This window comes from Euwallacea fornicatus, chromosome 18, assembly GCF_040115645.1.
Source record: "Euwallacea fornicatus isolate EFF26 chromosome 18, ASM4011564v1, whole genome shotgun sequence".
NCBI classification, from domain to species: domain Eukaryota; kingdom Metazoa; phylum Arthropoda; class Insecta; order Coleoptera; family Curculionidae; genus Euwallacea; species Euwallacea fornicatus.
Window position 1 is genome coordinate 4,170,410 of NC_089558.1, and position 17,394 is coordinate 4,187,803.

Sequence of the window (17,394 nt, forward strand, 5' to 3'; positions counted from 1 at the left end):
ACCATTTAAGTATTTTATTTTAGGATTTTATGCATATTTACGTGAAATTACAATGCATTTTCTATGCAAATAAGCGTAAGATTTTGACGTGCATGCAGGGGGGCACGATCTCCGGAAAAATTCATCTCCTCGATACGAGGTTACTGGAAACCGTCAATCCAACGCGCGTGGGATTTTTACCCACTAACAAACCCTCAGTTTTGTGAGAATTTTGAGCCGCTCCTGTAATCCTCTGTATGAGTTCAATGGGTTTTTGGCCTCGGTTAATGGAGACAAACGGGACTACTATTTTTTGCTGTGTTGTTACACATCCAGACCGATTTTTTTCGGGAAAATTACCCCCTTTTTGACCTGTAATTCATTCTTTCAAGTGTCTAAGTCGAGTGTCTAAGCCGCAGTTCACCCTCCGACAGGGGGCTCCTCTATCCTCGGAGATACTTTTTCTTTCGTTGGCTGACACCCTTGCGAATTGTTAGTTTGGGATAATGGGTTAAAATATCAGAAAGATTATCAAGTTCTTTTCTTCACAGTTCTAGGAAAGGGATGTTTTTTTGGTATCAGTGGGACACGTGCGCAAAGTTCACTAAATATTGCCAATTTCTGATTTTTTCCGCGTTAAAAAAATCCAATTTTTAGCTTTAGCCGACTTTTCTGTGAATTTTCGGGTTTGACACACCATAACAGGTGTAAAAGATTAATATTCTCAATGAATACCATTCGTGTACGTATGAACAATCTCATGGATCATAATAATGCAACGGATAACGCATTACGTCTGTCGTGACGTCAACAGGTATTAGCCAACGAGAGCTACAGATAGAGACAACTCTGAGCTCTCTTCGGGAAAGATTCGAACTTAAATTAAGCTCAAGAATTTAAATCTTAAAGTAAACATAATTCAAAGCACTTACAAGGGCCATTAATTAAAATAACTGGTCACCATTTTGTCAATAAAATCAAACCTATTGACACTTTTTGACCAGGCTTAATCTAATAACTAGACACCTGTGCATAAGTAGCATATGGTTCCTTCTACTAAAACCTCCGTTTGTGATAACTGAAATTCGATAATTTATGTCGTTAAAGTTTTTATATGATTTTTAGTTCTCATCTACTTTCAGTTTTCCTTCAAAAAATTCCTGTTCGATCGCGTCGCTTTATTTTTGTTTTCAAACTTATTACTTCGGAAATTCAAACAATTAAGATTCCTAAATTAGTGACATCGTAACTTATTTAAGTACGCCTTAGAACTTTCCATACAGGTTATAGTAAAGTGATTCATTCAATGACAAATTGATTTCTGTATTTTTAGTGTGTTTTTATACCAATCGAAAAAAAATATGATAATAATGGGAAAAGTTATTTTTTTTTGTAAACATATGACTTGTGATATCGGATAAAAACCTGTTCTGATATAAAAGTCACCTTAATCATATTAATGTTAAAAATCACGTGATTTTTATATACTAATGCGTTTTAATTGGGTCATATAGCTACTTATGAGAAACACTAATGAAAAATTAAAAAATATTTTAACTATTAAAGAGAAATTAATTTCAACCTTCACTTTCATTTTCATCTGGAAGTTTTTTTGTGTTTGTAGGACATTAAAATATCGTTTATGCACTTTTTCCTAATTGGCTACTTAATAATCCTCACATGACTCCAATGGATTTTTCCAAAATATGTTTAAACATTTTTTTAACCTCATTAATCGTTTTTTTTTACCATCTTCAGATAAACATTTTCAGCGAATTTCACATTTTTTCTAAAATCTTGGGAATAAAATTAATTTGCCAACATTGTTTACGTATATTTAGTTTTTAAAAATAGAAAATTTTCTATTAATCAACTTTTGTAACTCTTGTCATTTCGGAGAGAGTATTGTGGACACATAAGGCACCCTATATATATAAAAACTTGAACCAACCTCAATTAAACTGATAACTGTCGATTTGAAAAATCCCAAACCCTACTAAAATTTACATTTGCCTCACAAAATATTGTCTTGATGTCGGAAAGCCCCATTCCCTTGGCAAACGTCGATCCAACAGAGAGGTGAATGGTTTCCGGACTATCAGAAACGATTAGAAACATATGTTACACATACATCAATCGCGACTTTTTGTACATATCTCTGAGCGTTTCTGACAATCCGGAATTGGAAACTAAACTGATATGTACCTCAACACAGGTTTCTGTTTAAATTTGAAGCATCGCTCAGTGAAAATTTGATTTAAATGTCAATAGTAACTTGACAATGTATTTTGGCATATTTGGTTGATCTCTAAATATATCTCAAGTGTCCAAAACAATTTAATTCGACTTTAATCCCATTTACACACGCTTTATCGCCCTATTTTAGAGCATATCCCAACCGTATGGGGGGCCAATCCACCATGGCTAATGCCCCTTTTGTCCACTTTTAATAAGCTTATCTGGAACCTCCCGATTAGTTCACGTGTTTCCCTATTTCTGTCAGATTTCCATCGTTCTTGGCAGCACAATGATAAATTGGTGCCACGATGAAGTAATCAATGCCCAAATTTTCAACAAATCAGATTTTCGCTTTAGAGCCGAATTATCAATGTGGTATTAATGTTCACTTCCAGGTATTACCAAGAATCTCACCAATACTCAGGCTGTATTTTAATATTTCTCTGTATGCGGATTGCAGTTAGGGTTCACAGGATATGGATATTTTGACCCCAAACTTTCTTGAAATAATTTTATATGGACTCCCATTTTCATATTTTAATTGAAATAGTGCGTTTTCATCAGAACTGCCAAATTTCCTCGGCCGATGGCATCCAATGATATACAGCCTGCCCGCCGTTGGTGCTCAATCATGAGAATTTCTGTAATCAGAAATGATGCAATTTCGATTAAATTGGAATAAAGTTGCACTATTTGAAGTTCAACATGTTCCTTAAAAAATTGAAAAGTTGTGATGATTTGAACTTATTTGGCACAATAATTTGAAGTGATTGCCACTTCATCATTGCAGCTTTTCCTCTTCTACTACGTGGCGATGCCATATTTGAAATCTGACACTTCAATTTTCGGCAACCATTATCAAGTTTTCTTGCTTAAGTACCAGAACACACTGTATACTCGAGAGTTATTTATACAGTTTTTGAGTTGTTTAGTAAATGAGAAACTAAATCACCTTCCTTCAGAGAAAAGTAAATGACTTAATCTTCATAGAATTTTTGAAATGCCTTCCATTTGACCCTGCAATCAAGTGTCCCATAATTTCCTGACTAGTTGCGAGTTGGATTTAACTGCACTATAGTGATCCAATTTCAACCCCCGAAATATTACGCCGATTTGTTTTGGCCGGGGTGAATTAGCCGATATTAAATCTCACCCCCGATTGTTACAATTCTTATTATGCACGTGTGCAGAAGTTAATATTTCTCTAACAAGGGGATGAGCCCTTTACTGTTGGCATATGTTGAAAAACATTATGCGGCTTTATGGAATTATAAGTGATCAACGACCTATAGTAAATTACTATGTTTTGAGCAAATATGGCATTTTAAAAAGTGGTGTAAGAGTAATAAATAAATAATGTCGTTGGATAAATAGTCCATCCAAATATTTCAGCATACCAATTCTAAGGTGTTAAGTTCGATTAATTCGTTTTCAATATATAATAACAAGCACAATATAAGTTATAAAAATTAAAATAAATTCCATAATGATAAGCGTACGGAGCATGTAACTGATGCAGTTGTCATTAAATATGTTGATATATTTCTTCGTCTTTTTCAACATCCCTACTTAATAGCAATTATACAGCCTCTGAGAAATCGCTTATAAATCATTTCTTTATTGAAAAATATGTAGTGTTGACTATAAAAAGGTTCAAAAAAATATAGAAAGCTTAAATTAATTCATAAGAACATAGAATTTTATACTTGAAAATGTATCTAGTTGAAATTACGAAATAAACTCTGAAAGAATTGGCAAAGATGTGTAAAATAGCATACAGTAGTGTGCAGGGAGTGACCTGCCGTGCCAAGATAGATGCCATCAGTATCCAAGGGCGGCGTTGCCGATGTTTACCTTTGGTTTGCATTTTACCGTATTTTTAAGCAATTTAGTAACTGAGTTCGGAAATACACTGCAGAGATCTTGGTAATTTACGTAATCAAAGCTCTATGCCCGTACGTTAACACTATTTTGAGTTATTTCTGTAGGCAAGCTTTACCGCTTATACCCTTTAGAACACTCTCCAACAACATAAATATTGAGTACTTACCTTCTTTTAACTTTTTTCTCCCTACAAACCCAACACAACTCCATACCGAAACCCACTTTAGTCAATACTCATCCGCAAGCCAACGTATCCTCTAATCCCTTTACCCATAAGGTCCAGCTATTCTACCCCTATTACGACAGGTTAGTCCCATTCCATTGGCGACCCCCCTGCGAAGGCTCCTCCCCTTAATGAGCGGCCTAGCCAATCGGAAAAGTTAAAGTCACATAAAATTGCAATATTAGGGCTGATATTATCTGGGGGATAAAAGAATACATCTTTTCATGTCGCATTTTAGTTTCACTTGCTCTTATATGAGAGATATCATCAAAAAGCATTTATAAGTGTGCTCTACAGATTTCTATATCAAGGTCCGTTTTCAGAAGTTCATACTGATGAAAATGTCCTCTTTTTCCAGTGACCATGGGTCGTGGGATGCAGGAAGTGTAAGTGTTCATGTAATTGGAAGTTTGGATAGGAAGTTGCGTTCCTGTGTAGGGTGCGGAGTACCCTGGGTATCCCAATGAAATCAACGGATACGGAGGTCTATGGGATCCTCATCATTTCCCTAGTCAAAATCCAGCGTTGGGGGGGTACCCGGATATCCTAACTGCCTTCAATTCAGACCTTGGTAAGTAAATAATTTATTTCTTGAGTAAATTTGCATGTATTTGCTTTAGTTTGGCCTCGGCATCAACAGTGCGGCGCTCTGGTTTCTAGTCGAATGGGCAGAAATGGTGCATCTAATGGGGTACAATCGCAGAAAAAGACGCGGAGAAGGGTTGCCACTATGGCTCAACGCAGAGCTGCTAATATACGAGAAAGGCGACGTATGTTCAATTTAAATGAGGCATTTGATAAATTGAGAAGAAAAGTACGTGTTATTCACGTTTTTTTAAGAATATAAAATATTCTGTTTTTTAGGTGCCAACTTTTGCTTACGAGAAACGACTGTCACGCATTGAAACTCTGCGTTTGGCCATTACTTACATCAGTTTCATGACAGAGCTTCTTCACGGTCATCCGCTTGACCATAAGACCAATGACGCGTATCCTCAAAGAGAATATATCCCTTATGGTCTGATTAATTAGGTGGTGAAAAGTATCGTTTATTGTGTTGTTTCTGCTTGTTGGGTAATTTTGTGAATGGTGAGAACTCGTAATGTGTTCGGAGGTGCAATATTATAATTTTGAATTAATTATTGTCGAATCGTTTCAGTAGGTCTGGTATCTAAAGAAAATTGTAGAACTAATAATTTTAAGTAGATATTAGCTCCGGAATCAGGTTTAAGTGTTGATAAAAGGCATATCTTGATATTTATAAGCTTTAGTAGAGATATGTATGAAGGAAGGTTAGTGTGTTCCAATATCTATCCTGCAGAGTATTCAAAATTTGATGCATTAACGTAGCTATTTTTCTAATGATACGAGGCAGAGAGTTGGATAAAATGAGGGACAGTAGGTGTAACATATGGTGTCATATTTGTTCGATAAATTTTTCCAACAAATGTTATGAAGGGTTTTAAAAATTCAAAGTGTAAAGTGGTAAGAGTGGGCACTAACAACTGAAAATAACATAGTGTACTTATTTGAGGCAACACTCTTGTCTATTGCCAACGGTAATCGCAGTTTGTTTTGTTTCAATGCTTACTTTTCCATCGCTGCCTACTCTTTTGTTTTAAATAATAATAAAAAAACTTAGACAACGTCATTATGGATTTAACGAGGGTAATTACTTGAAAAATTGAAAAGAACATCTACTTTCATAGTTAAGAAAATTAAGTCGATCTGGGAATCTTCACAAATTTCTAAAAATCAAAATCAAATTTCAAAAATAATTTTTTTTTCCTAACGAGGGTAAAAAAAGTGACTCACGAAACTGCTAATAGTCTTTGAAAATAATGAGTAGAATATTCATAAGAAAATTAAAAGATATATTATATATTTGTAGTTTTGATTAATTAGTTTTTTTAGTTTTAGTAATATGAATTTCTAATTTTTGTTGTGTATTAAAATGTGCCCCCATTTAACCATCTTTCTGCTTCTTATGATTACAAAATACTGAGGCATTGAATTTATAACATCCTGTATATATTATAAAAATATTAATCAATATGAGTTTGAAAAGCAAAAGTAGAGGAGAAAACTCTAATAACATTTATAATCCTTATAATGATACCAAAGATAAGTAGGTTAATAAAAAAATTATCTGCTGCAATATATTTTATTTTAAACAATTAAATATGTAAAATTGATATGGCTTAAAAATAAATATTCCTTCGCAAACATTTTTAAATATATTTTAGTTGCATGTCGTCAAAAAATATGATTTTGAATTTATTTGTTATATAATAAATTTATGAATATATGAATGTTTTTAAATTGTAACTAAATTAAATTAAATTTATGACTAACCGTAATACGTCACCTATCAATAGCCTTAGATACAAGTGATGTTAAACCCAAAATTCTACAATGACATAATAGACTTTTGACAACGTGCCCATGTGTTATTGTGAGGTTAACAATTTGTAAGCTCGGCAGTTTTTCCGATAAAATTTTTAATTAAACATTCGGTTTTTGGAGTATTTTATAAAAAATTAAAGCTGATTTTCTTTATCTCATATATTATTTTAATATCTTCTTTAATAAACTACCCCAATATGTCAATGCTTGCAGAAAGAAAACGAAAACAAAAGTGGTCGCTTAACCCCAGAGGCAAATTTTGGGCTGATGGTAAACTTAACAATTATATAAACGGATTTGTTCACTATAATATATTTTCGTAATTGTAGATAGCAATAAATTTGGCCAAAAACTATTAGAAAAAATGGGTTGGGCCCCTGGGAAAGGGCTTGGATTGAAGGAAGATGGCATGACCGAGCATATAAAAGTTGCTTATAAGAATGATTCTGAAGGTATTTAGCAATTCACTATTACATACATCTGAAACTAAAACAATTCTAATTAGGCATGGGTTATAAGAAGAATGATAATCAATGGACAGAACATGAGATTAACTTCTCCTCCCTTCTCGTCAGTTTAGCAGGCACAGAAACCACTCAAGATAACACTGTTAAAGTCAATTCTTTAGAAAAACAATCAAAAAGCTCAAAGGCTAGACTGCACTATAAAAAATTTACTAAGGGTAAAGATTTGAGCAAATGTTCAGAAAAAGACTTAGCAAACATTTTTGGCAAAAAATCTTTAAATGAATCCTCCAACCAGGATATTGAAGAGGAGGAAGTTAATGAAGACCTGGTAGTTGATAACAACTTCTCATATGGAGGCTCAATGTCTGACTATTTTAAAAAGAAATTACCTAGTTTTAGCAAAAGTCATGGGTATGAAATTGGGAGCAATGGAGTTTTGAAAAACTCTGGTTTTGAAAGAAATGAGTCAGAGTCTGAGAGTGAAACTACTGTAGGGTTTGGTTTTAAAGAGGAACAGACCTGTATTAAATCAAGTGAAGATGCCATATCAAAGAAGAAGAAAATTAAAAAGAAAAGGAGTTTGGAGGATAATTCTAATTTAAATGACACTCCTTCCAAAAAAAAGAAAACTGACAAATTGAAGAAAAAAGAACTTGAAACTGGCCTATCAAATCCAGCATTTGATCCCTTGTTTTCCCCTGCTAAAATGCAGAAACACATCTTGGAACCAATAGAAGAAAGTACTTCTGAAATGCTGAATGACACTGTAGGAGAAGTTGCTGAAAGCTTTAAGGTTCAGGTTCAAATTAACAATGATATAATTGTAGTTGAAGACCAGCAGGAACTTTCTCAAGATAATACTCCTAAGAAGAGGAAAAAAAATAAAAACAAAATGAAAAATTTAGATGATTTGAAGTCAGATGAAGAATGTGAGAAAAAGAAAATTAAAAAGAAAATATTGGATAATGGTATTGATGAAAATATGGATGTTGTTATAGATCCTAATGTAAAAACTGTAAAGAAAAAACGTAAAAAGAAGCATGAAAATGTAATAAATAAAGAGCTTGTTATTGAGTCTTCTGTCATAGAGCTCACACCTCAAAAAATAACAACACCTAAGAAGGCACTTGAGGGAACAGAAAATCAGGTCTTTAGCATTGGAAGTGAAAATGAGAGCATCGCAACTGAAACTGAAAACCCTTATGAATTAAAGCCTAAAAAGAACAAGAAATATAAATCTAAAGAAGAAAGCCCTGGGCTAATAAACCCACTATTTGATTCTGAAGATATGGCCACTGAAAAAGATTTAATGAACAAACTATATGAAGTCAAGCGAAATGATAAAACAAAAAAAAAAAAGAAACATCAAGAACCTAAAAAAAATGAAGGCATTGACAATCCTGCTTTGACTTTAGATGCATCAATTGAGGAGGAATGTGATTTAATACTAAATATTGCCTCCACTCCTGTAATAACTACACCTAAAATTACAGAACAAAACAGCATTCATAAAGTCAAACCAGTGTCTCGAAGGAAAAGTGTGAGATTCAGCGATGTAACTCGAGAAAGAATAATCCCCTCAAAAGAAGATATTGAAAGTGAAACTTTGGAGGAGAGCAGGGAGATAATTGAAATTGAAGGGATCTTAAATGACAGCTCGGAGTTGAGTTATATAGACAAATTTATTCAAAAAAAAAAGACCAAAAAATCTAACAAAGGCATTGAGAACAGTGCTTTTGACCAACAAGCTAATAACATAGAGGAAAATATTACTTCCATGGCAAAAACCATTGACAGTTTCCAAGCAGAAGTAGAAAATGACATTAATGAAGCGAAAATTAAGTCAATCGAAGTTGAGGATATTATGGTTGGGGAAGTGGGAAACCCTGAGGGCGATAATGAGAAACTGGAGGATGGTACTGTGAAATTGAAGTTCAAACATGCAAATTTTAAAAGAGTGTACCGATATATGGAGAGTTTAACTGGAGCCAAGAAGTCATATAAGCACCTAATTAAAGGAGATATAGTAGTAGGGTTTCGGGATACCAATTTGCACCAGATAGAGGGGTATGCAGCACAGAAAATCAGTTGATTGTAATTATTGTTGTGTTTACTCGCAGAAGTTGAACAACAATGAAACAGGTAGTGTGAAGTTCACGTTTTCTTAATTTATGTGAAATCTAAATTGGTAATTAAATATGTACTTTATATATGAAACTAGTTAAACTTTCCGTAATATTTAAGGAAACTTTGTATAGCGGTAGCTTCAATTTTCTTATAATGATATTGCATAATAAATCCGCCTTTTCCTTACTATTTTACACTCTTCTTCATTCAGCTTTAAGACTCATCCATATATCAGTATCGGCTTTACTCTATTACTTTTCTTGTACCTAAATATACTGTATAATCGAAAACCTCCAGGAGAGACGTTATAAATGTTGGAAAAACAATATTCGTTACAAAAGATTTTTGGAAACATTTTTATGTAGTTGGATACTTAGAATGTATTTATTTTAACGTATAATGGTAATTGGGTTCCCAGAACCAAAATCCGCATATTCGACTAACCCACATACCATCTTCACTCAAGTCTATAACGGTATTCTAATTGGAATTCACTTCGCGTTGTGTTATCTCTTTTTGAACGTCGCGTCTGTTTATATTCCTAAAGTTTTATTACGCTTCAAGTTCAGTCTAACCAGCAGTATCTGTGAAAATTCGCATTTCCTGTACTGTTAGACTAGGTTCTTGCTTCTTAATATGCCAGTGAAACCTGATACTCGCTAAGTGCAGCACATAATAATTACTACTTCCCCACACTTCCTTTCGATATCAATCGCCCTCTTTAAAATAATTTTTAATATTCCATTTTTGCTTTTTGTCAGTCCATTGGAATATACAGAATAGCACGCAAAGTACATAAACGATGATCAGTGCCAGAAAAAGTGTAATTATTATTACCGCGATAGTGTGTGTTTTGCTACTGGTAAATTGTGAAGCTAAAAGGAGGAAGAAATCTACGAAAGGCATGATTTTGAGGCAAAAAGAGACAAATGCTATAAACTTCATCAGGTAAATTTAAATAACTTTATTACGAGCCAGAAATAAACTGTTTACTACTCCTTGCATCTTACAAAATTCAAATTTTTAAATAAGGTTGGCAGTGATGAGATTAATCTATGGGGCAGCGACAAGCATGGGATTAGGAGAACAGATTTCTGAGGCCTTAAATGGAGCTTTTATCCCACCGGGAGTTGACGATTATGAAGACTATGGTGATGACGGCATATTTAGCAGAGATGAAGATTATGATTACTAGTCAAATTACATTAAAACTAAATTAATTCGGACAATTGAAGCAAGGATAGTTATTGCTACATGTAATTTTTTATGTTCGTCGTGAATTGAATCCTGGGTTTGATGGAAACTTAGAGAAATTCGTTATTTATTTATTTATTTTTTGTAATAATAAGAATTAAATCTTTAAAAACAAAGTCTTTCAATTAAATCAAGAATTTTACCTAACGCACCTTTAATTGTCTTCCTCAGAACAATAAAAATCATTGACACTTTCTACATTAATCTTAAAATCAATATTTCCGTAACAGCCTCTGAATTTTCGCACAATATCGCCCCATAAAAAATGGTTTTTGCACTTGGGGCAATTTCCTTCAATTGGGACGTATTGGCCTTCAACCAGAAAATTCTTTGACATGCAGATAATATGAAATGTTGCTGTGCACATAGATTCTAGACAAGTTACTTTTCTTGAAGTTTCCACTGGTTTAAGACACACATAACAAGTGTCAGAACTTTGGCTCAAATTAGTAGATAATAAATCTTGTTGAGTTAGTTTGAGTTTTGGAAGTTGTTTGCTTATCACAGGTCCATAGCAAATTGGCATGTGTAGAGGAGGCCCTTTGCTTATCTAAAATTTCAATTTGAGTAATTTTTAACTTAAACAATGTTCAGAAAAACTTACTGGAAACTCTTTAGTAAAGTCATCATTCAACCAACGAATTATCAGAGGCAGTCTGTTCCATGGGCCTACATGTAGCATTTCTGATAGAACTCTCAAGCAAAAATCATACATTTTTTCCTTTGATTTCTTTTTGGCTATATGTTGTAACCTTCTGGAGTGATGGGGATGTTGCCAGGCCCATTCAAACTTTAGAATATCAATATATATGGTATAGAATACCAATATAATGAAATCAATAGATTCAGGAGGTAAACCATATGTTCTAATATTTAAATCTGTTACTTTTGATTAGGAATAGTGACTAATATTTCTGTGACATCTATGTATTATCATATTTATATTGAGCAGTAAAATGCGTGTATGGGATATAAATGCACCTACTACTTTTGGTAGTTTGCCTCTGAGTCAATTATTGTCAAGAAAAAATACTTTAATTGAAGACTTACTCTTAATGCAGATATATCATTAGGAAAGCCATGGATAATAAGGACCATAGTCCTGCAAATAAAGATTTGATGTAAAATGGAGTCTGTTGGACTCCCTTTGTGGTTCTCTCTGGAAACAGCTCACATTTATGGTCACTTCTTCAAAGCTCCCTTGTGATTTTACTTCTATAAGAAGTAAAATATATACCTAAACAATGCAAGTGTTTGTGTTCTCTAATAATATATACATTACAAGTCTCAAGAGAGCATTAAGGATGACTCATAAATTGGGTATATGGGATTTACCAGGGTCCTCGATTGCTTGTCCGTCGGGCCCCACCAAATTGATTCCCTTTGTTATGTTGCTTTATCCTTCTGTTTGGATCCACAGTGTATCCAATGTAAGTTCGTCCAGTGTATTTGGGGTTTAAACAATATAGTAAATACACCCCATAAAAATTCTCTATTATGGCTTCGTCCATGGCAGTATTCTACTACTAACTACGAGTAGAAGCATTGGCATGACTTCTGGGCAAATAGGAGCGAGTTTTGAATAATAATTGAACTCAAATGATAGAAAACAAAGTATTAAATAATTAAAAAAAAAAAACAGTAAAAACCTATTTTAAATTTAAGTTATTTACTCTTTTCATAATTATAATTCAAAATACTACACCTGACGTAACCTTATATTCGAAGTTAAGTTCAAGTTATATTGCAAACATCAGTTATTGTTCTAATATGTATCCTTGTTTGCCTTCTAAAATTGAAGTAGGAGAGAAGTACATTCGTCTATAGTTACGTCAACAAATAATAAAACTCAAAAATGACATTTATTATGTCATTCATGACATAACACTGACATGTATTAATTAAAATTGTTATTTTTCTTCAATTAATTACTTTATATTAATATCTGAATCATAAATATAAAACACAACCAATTTTTCACCGTATTTTATATGAAATGTGAAATTGTTCCAAAAAACTGAAAGACATCATGTCCGAATCTAACGTGAGTATGAAATTTTTGAAATAATTTGCACACCTTTCAGTTCCAGTTTATTCCAAAATTCACATAATTATTTTGTGTTTACCCCCTTTTAGGATTGTATGAGTGATTCTGAGTATTCAGAAGATGAAATAGAGCCAAAACTGAAATATGTTCGCCTTGGAAATGACTTAAAAAAGATCCTTAATAAAACCTCTGCAACATGTATTGCTGTGCACACAAAGGTATTTAATAGCTAAAAATAATCATATCAACAACTGCAAAGTGCTATCAGAACATTTTGACACATTTTACTTAATTTGTAGTTTATATGTCTGGGTTCACACTTGGGTATTATTTACGTATTGGACCATGAAGGCAATAATGTATTAAGTCAGAGACCTAAAGCCCATTCTGTAAGTGTAAATCATATATCAATTGATAAGAATGGAGATTATATTGCTTCATGTTCTGATGATGGTCGGGTGTATGTTCATGGGTTATTATCAACAGAAAATAACTACAATCTCAATGTGGCTCGTCTAGTTAAAACTGTAGCCTTGGATCCTAATTATTGTAAAAGTCCTTCAAATAAGAGATTTATTACTGGTGAGCAAGATTTAAATATTATTTATGAAATTTTGTAATAGGAAAATTGTTTAGGAGATGACAAATTAACCCTCCATGAGCGCACATTTCTTGGAGGCTTAAAATCCACTGTTTTGTTAGAAAGCGAAGGCTTGGTGGGGAGTTTGTGTTGGGGGGAAAATTTTTTAGCTTTGTCAAGTAGTATAGGAGTGAGGGTTTATGATATGAATGCCAGGTGCTCTTTAGGACTTATCAAATGGGAGGAACATCCTGGGTAACTGTTTTTATTCATAAAAAATGTTAATATTTATCACTAATCGTTTTTAGAGTTTTAATAGATAAATTTAGGTGCAATCTAAGATGGGCAAATAGCAGAACTCTTCTTATAGGTTGGGTCGATACAGTTCGTGTCTGTATTATTAGAAAGCGGAGCAATGTTGAGTTAGCTGTAAGGGCGTTGCCTGAATATTTAGTAGATCCAGGTATCCAATGTTGAAAAAAAAGCAGATTCAAGTAATTATTACTTAAAATTTCAGTCTCAACATTCCAAACTGAATTTTATATTAGTGGAATAGCTCCCTTAGATCAGCAATTGGTTTTGCTGGGAGTGCCCAAAGAACAAGATGAAAACAATAAGAGTTTGCGTCCACAGCTGTATATAGTAGAGTATAAGGATAATGATTATAGTGATATTTGTACTGACAGTTTAACATTAAGAGGTAAATTTTGTAATTTAACAAGTTATAAAGGGTTGGATTAAGCTTCTTTTTTCATAAGGATACCAGGAATATTCAGTGAATGATTATCATTTGGATGTTTTGTTAGAAGAGAATGTGTTCTTTATTGTTGCTCCAAAAGATGTTGTTATAGCTAGTCCTTATGATTTAGATGATAGGATACAGTGGTTTATACAACACAAGTGAGTTTCTTGCAAACAGTTTAGGCCTTGTTTTTAATTTCTAAATCATTTTGTAGCAAATATAAAGAGGCCCTTGAAATATTAGAGCACAATGATGGCAGAACAATTCACAAACATACCGTTCAGAGTGTGGGAATAGATTATTTAGACTTTTTGCTCAGTCGCTGCATGTACGATGATGCCGGCAAGTTAGGATTAGATATATTTGAAAAAAATCCTTCACTTTGGGAAGACCAAATCTACAAATTTGCCAGTGCTCATCAACTCAGGTATAAAACCTATCCTTTATTTAAAAAACTAAGGTCAACTTCAGCGTGCGGAAATGAGATAGATTTTTTGTATTTTATACAGGATGTCTTATTTAGGTATGTAAGAAGCAATTTGGCAACATTGTTTACAATATCTAAAAACTAAACCCTAAAAGTTTCAACTTCTTTCCCATTTAAGTAATGATGCAATTTTCACTGCTTTGGTGATAGCAATACTAAGAACACTTAAATAAGATATTTTGTATACGTCTCATGAACCTAAATACCAAAAAAATATGTTTAATGCTGAGTAAAACCTTCTTACAGAGATGTGTTTTTTTCTAACTGATTTCCGTTTAAGAAAAGTTGGGCCAAAAACCTTAATCATTACAAATCCTATTTCAGAGCTGTGAGTCCTTATATTCCAAGAACGCTCGAATCTAAATTAAACCCGCATATTTACGAAATGATTTTATTCGAGTATTTGAAATTTGATGGGCAGGTAATTAAAGTTATGTTTTAGTTTTTGGGAGTTATTTCAATGAAGGACATTTAAGGGTTTTCTACAATTAATCAAAGAATTGAATCATCAACTATACAACGTGTCTGCAGTAATTAATGCGGTATTAGACCACGTCTTGACTAATAAGCAGGATATTTTTGTAGAAGCTTTAGCAATTTTGTATAGTTATGAGCAAAAATATGACATAAGCTTGTCTATGTATCTTAAGTAAGTTATTTGATTTTGTTTCGAAGGTGTAATGAAAGTTGGATGCTTCAGGTTAAAACATAAAGACGTCTTTACGCTTATCCAAAAACACAATTTGCATAGTGTCATTCATGATATGCTAATTGATTTAATGGATTTGGATTACAAGAAAACTGTTGCCTTGCTTTTAGAGAAAAACAATATTTCCTCTGAGAAAATCGTGGAAAAGCTCCGACCTAGTCCTCTTCACTTGTACAGGGTAAAATATATATTTATTAATCAGAAAGTAAAGTTTAATTGAGATTTTCAGTACTTAGACGAATTTGACAAGAAGAATACTAAGGGAGAATATCACAAGGAGTTAGTTGGTCTGTATGCAATGTTTGATAGACCAAAACTATTACCTTTTCTTAAGAAATCTGATCGATACCTTATTCAGGAGGCCTTGGATATTTGCCAGAAGAAAAAGTATTATCCTGAAATGGTTTTTCTCTTGGGTAACGCTTGACTGAAAATACAAATTTGTTAAGTAATGTTTTTTACTTATCCAGGCCGTATGGGAAATACAAAAGAAGCCTTAGATTTGATAATAAATGAACTAAAGGATATGCAATACGCAATTTCGTTTTGTTTCGAACATGATGATTCAGATTTGTGGGATGATTTAATTGATCATTCCATAAGCAAGCCTGGTAAAAAGTAGTATAGTGAAGAAGTAACAATTATTAAAACAGAGTATTTTACAGAATGCGTCACATTTTTACTTCAAAGTATAGGGAATTACGTCGATCCCACTGCCTTGATTATGAAGATTAAGGGAGATATGCAAATACCCGGATTAAGGAGCTCGTTAGTGAAAATGTTGAATCAGTATAATTTACAGGTAAAATTATTTGTGGTAACTGAGGATTATCTCATACATTTTGGCAATGATTACAGGTTTCAGTGCAAGAAGGTTGTAAAAAGATTCTAGTTTCCGATTATTTTAATTTGCAAAAGAAGTTAGTGAGTATTCGGCAACAAGGCACGTCGTTATGTAGCGATGAAGTTTGTGGAGCGTGTCATTATAAAATTATTCAAGCAGGTAAGTTTATGACAATGTACAGAGTGTTAATTTTTGATAAGTTTTACCGAGTATAAGGTAAACTGTTATAAATAGGAAACAATAACTAGTAAAATACGGGTAGGTAGAAATGTAACTAATCAATTTCTGTATTTGTATCGGAGATGTTTAAAATCGGCCATTTTTCAGATATGTCCAGAATAGCTGATTTGATAATGTTCAATTGCAAACATGTTTTTCATAAAAAGTGTTTGGAAAGTCAAACAACCAGTTGCGTGGTCTGTTGTCCAGCAGAGAAAATAAACTAAAAGTAAGTCGATAAAAAGTTAGTCATATATACGGTATATTGAAATTTCGCAGCAAATTACTCTCATCCCTGTGTTTATCCTCGTCAAAATAGAGTAATTAAGGGGGCGTATATGGCTCAAAGTTCACGAAATAATCCATGGTTCAGATATAATCTTTGTGGATCTCAATAAGATGCTAGGTAATCTGCCATTATATCTCCGATTTTCTGTACCCCTGGCCAGTTTCACTTTGACGCAGATACCCCCGATGGTTTTGATTTTGCCTTTTGTTATTGCTGTCGACCGATCGACGTGACTTATCACCAAAGTGTCGTGAAAGCAGATCTGCCTTATGAATGTTTTATTTAAAATTTTTTGAGTAACATTTTTTGAGAAAGTATTGCATATGTAGCATTATAATAAACTTCTAATCTCCAAGAACAAAAAAAAGACTAATTTCATTAAACTTAAACATTGAAGTTTCGTTTTACTGAGCTCAATAATTGTATGTAGGTATTGATATATTTGTTCCTTTTTTTTATCATCTGAGAGCTTATAATTAATTATAAAATGTCGTGAAAAGCACATTTATGTTTAGTTGTAGTTTTCCTTTGTTTTAGCATATTCAACTAATAAATATCTTAATATGTCATAAAGTAGGTAATAAGTATTTGATTTAACAATTTTCAAATGAGCTTTGATGTTATGCCTGTATAGTTTTCCTTTAAATGTACTGACTTATTGTAAGTGATTGAAGTAAGTAAATAAATTATGTATTTTTTGTATTATATCAGCAAGCGAAGAGTGATAATAAACTAAATAATTATTGTTTTATTTGGTTACCATATATGGCAATGTATTTAATATTAAATTAAAATATTATTTGAGTATGTTTTGTATGTCTTTTTATTTTTTTTAATAAAAAAAACTTATCTATTCAACAAAAATTCTGGCAGTGCATTGGCTAAATCAAATAAAGTAT

At 32.9% G+C, this 17,394-nt stretch overlaps 4 protein-coding genes across 4 annotated transcripts; 3 read left to right on the forward strand and 1 right to left on the reverse strand.

The window, feature by feature from the left end:
* The first annotated feature begins 4,555 nt into the window (after nucleotides 1–4,555).
* On the forward strand, nucleotides 4,556–6,442 carry LOC136344887 (protein Fer3-like). Its single transcript, XM_066292768.1, has 4 exons — nucleotides 4,556–4,710; nucleotides 4,763–4,895; nucleotides 4,945–5,138; nucleotides 5,189–6,442. The coding sequence occupies exons 1-4, from the start codon at nucleotides 4,660–4,662 to the stop codon at nucleotides 5,354–5,356; spliced, it is 546 nt and encodes a 181-aa protein (XP_066148865.1). The 5' UTR covers nucleotides 4,556–4,659; the 3' UTR covers nucleotides 5,357–6,442.
* Nucleotides 6,443–6,764: 322 nt separating this feature from the next.
* Nucleotides 6,765–9,513, forward strand: LOC136345118 (DNA ligase 1-like). The gene is made up of 3 exons (XM_066293141.1): nucleotides 6,765–7,000; nucleotides 7,060–7,182; nucleotides 7,236–9,513. Exons 1-3 carry the CDS (start codon nucleotides 6,928–6,930, stop codon nucleotides 9,287–9,289), a joined length of 2,250 nt encoding a protein of 749 aa, XP_066149238.1. The 5' UTR covers nucleotides 6,765–6,927; the 3' UTR covers nucleotides 9,290–9,513.
* A 760-nt stretch (nucleotides 9,514–10,273) lies between these two features.
* Nucleotides 10,274–12,296, reverse strand: slx1 (Nuclease slx1). The gene is made up of 4 exons (XM_066293145.1): nucleotides 11,914–12,296; nucleotides 11,629–11,680; nucleotides 11,183–11,368; nucleotides 10,274–11,128 (listed from the first exon to the last, which is right to left on the reverse strand). Exons 1-4 carry the CDS (start codon nucleotides 12,087–12,089, stop codon nucleotides 10,733–10,735), a joined length of 810 nt encoding a protein of 269 aa, XP_066149242.1. The 5' UTR covers nucleotides 12,090–12,296; the 3' UTR covers nucleotides 10,274–10,732.
* A 168-nt stretch (nucleotides 12,297–12,464) lies between these two features.
* On the forward strand, nucleotides 12,465–17,302 carry lt (vacuolar protein sorting-associated protein light). The gene is made up of 17 exons (XM_066293137.1): nucleotides 12,465–12,622; nucleotides 12,715–12,843; nucleotides 12,925–13,207; nucleotides 13,262–13,460; nucleotides 13,514–13,668; nucleotides 13,723–13,905; nucleotides 13,964–14,105; nucleotides 14,162–14,374; nucleotides 14,759–14,855; nucleotides 14,911–15,083; nucleotides 15,135–15,321; nucleotides 15,373–15,559; nucleotides 15,614–15,754; nucleotides 15,809–15,945; nucleotides 16,002–16,146; nucleotides 16,315–16,435; nucleotides 16,486–17,302. Exons 1-16 carry the CDS (start codon nucleotides 12,608–12,610, stop codon nucleotides 16,431–16,433), a joined length of 2,505 nt encoding a protein of 834 aa, XP_066149234.1. The 5' UTR covers nucleotides 12,465–12,607; the 3' UTR covers nucleotides 16,434–16,435; nucleotides 16,486–17,302.
* The last annotated feature ends 92 nt before the right edge of the window (nucleotides 17,303–17,394 follow it).

Bases quoted from the DNA above. Each gene is read 5' to 3' on its own strand.
- LOC136344887 (XM_066292768.1), top strand. From the start codon at position 4,660: ATGAAAATGTCCTCTTTTTCCAGTGACCATGGGTCGTGGGATGCAGGA. The intron at 4,711-4,762 runs GTAAGTGTTCAT...GTTCCTGTGTAG, and splicing joins GGTCGTGGGATGCAGGAAGT to GGTGCGGAGTACCCTGGGTA. The intron at 5,139-5,188 runs GTACGTGTTATT...TCTGTTTTTTAG, and splicing joins TTGATAAATTGAGAAGAAAA to GTGCCAACTTTTGCTTACGA.
- LOC136345118 (XM_066293141.1), top strand. From the start codon at position 6,928: ATGTCAATGCTTGCAGAAAGAAAACGAAAACAAAAGTGGTCGCTTAAC. The intron at 7,001-7,059 runs GTAAACTTAACA...TCGTAATTGTAG, and splicing joins AGGCAAATTTTGGGCTGATG to ATAGCAATAAATTTGGCCAA. The intron at 7,183-7,235 runs GTATTTAGCAAT...AATTCTAATTAG, and splicing joins TTATAAGAATGATTCTGAAG to GCATGGGTTATAAGAAGAAT.
- slx1 (XM_066293145.1), bottom strand. From the start codon at position 12,089: ATGGACGAAGCCATAATAGAGAATTTTTATGGGGTGTATTTACTATAT. The intron at 11,681-11,913 runs GTAAATCCCATA...CTTTATTTGCAG, and splicing joins ACAAGCAATCGAGGACCCTG to GACTATGGTCCTTATTATCC. The intron at 11,129-11,182 runs GTAAGTTTTTCT...TTGAAATTTTAG, and splicing joins ACTTTACTAAAGAGTTTCCA to ATAAGCAAAGGGCCTCCTCT.
- lt (XM_066293137.1), top strand. The intron at 14,375-14,758 runs GTATAAAACCTA...ATCCTATTTCAG, and splicing joins GCCAGTGCTCATCAACTCAG to AGCTGTGAGTCCTTATATTC. The intron at 15,560-15,613 runs GTAACGCTTGAC...TTACTTATCCAG, and splicing joins TGAAATGGTTTTTCTCTTGG to GCCGTATGGGAAATACAAAA.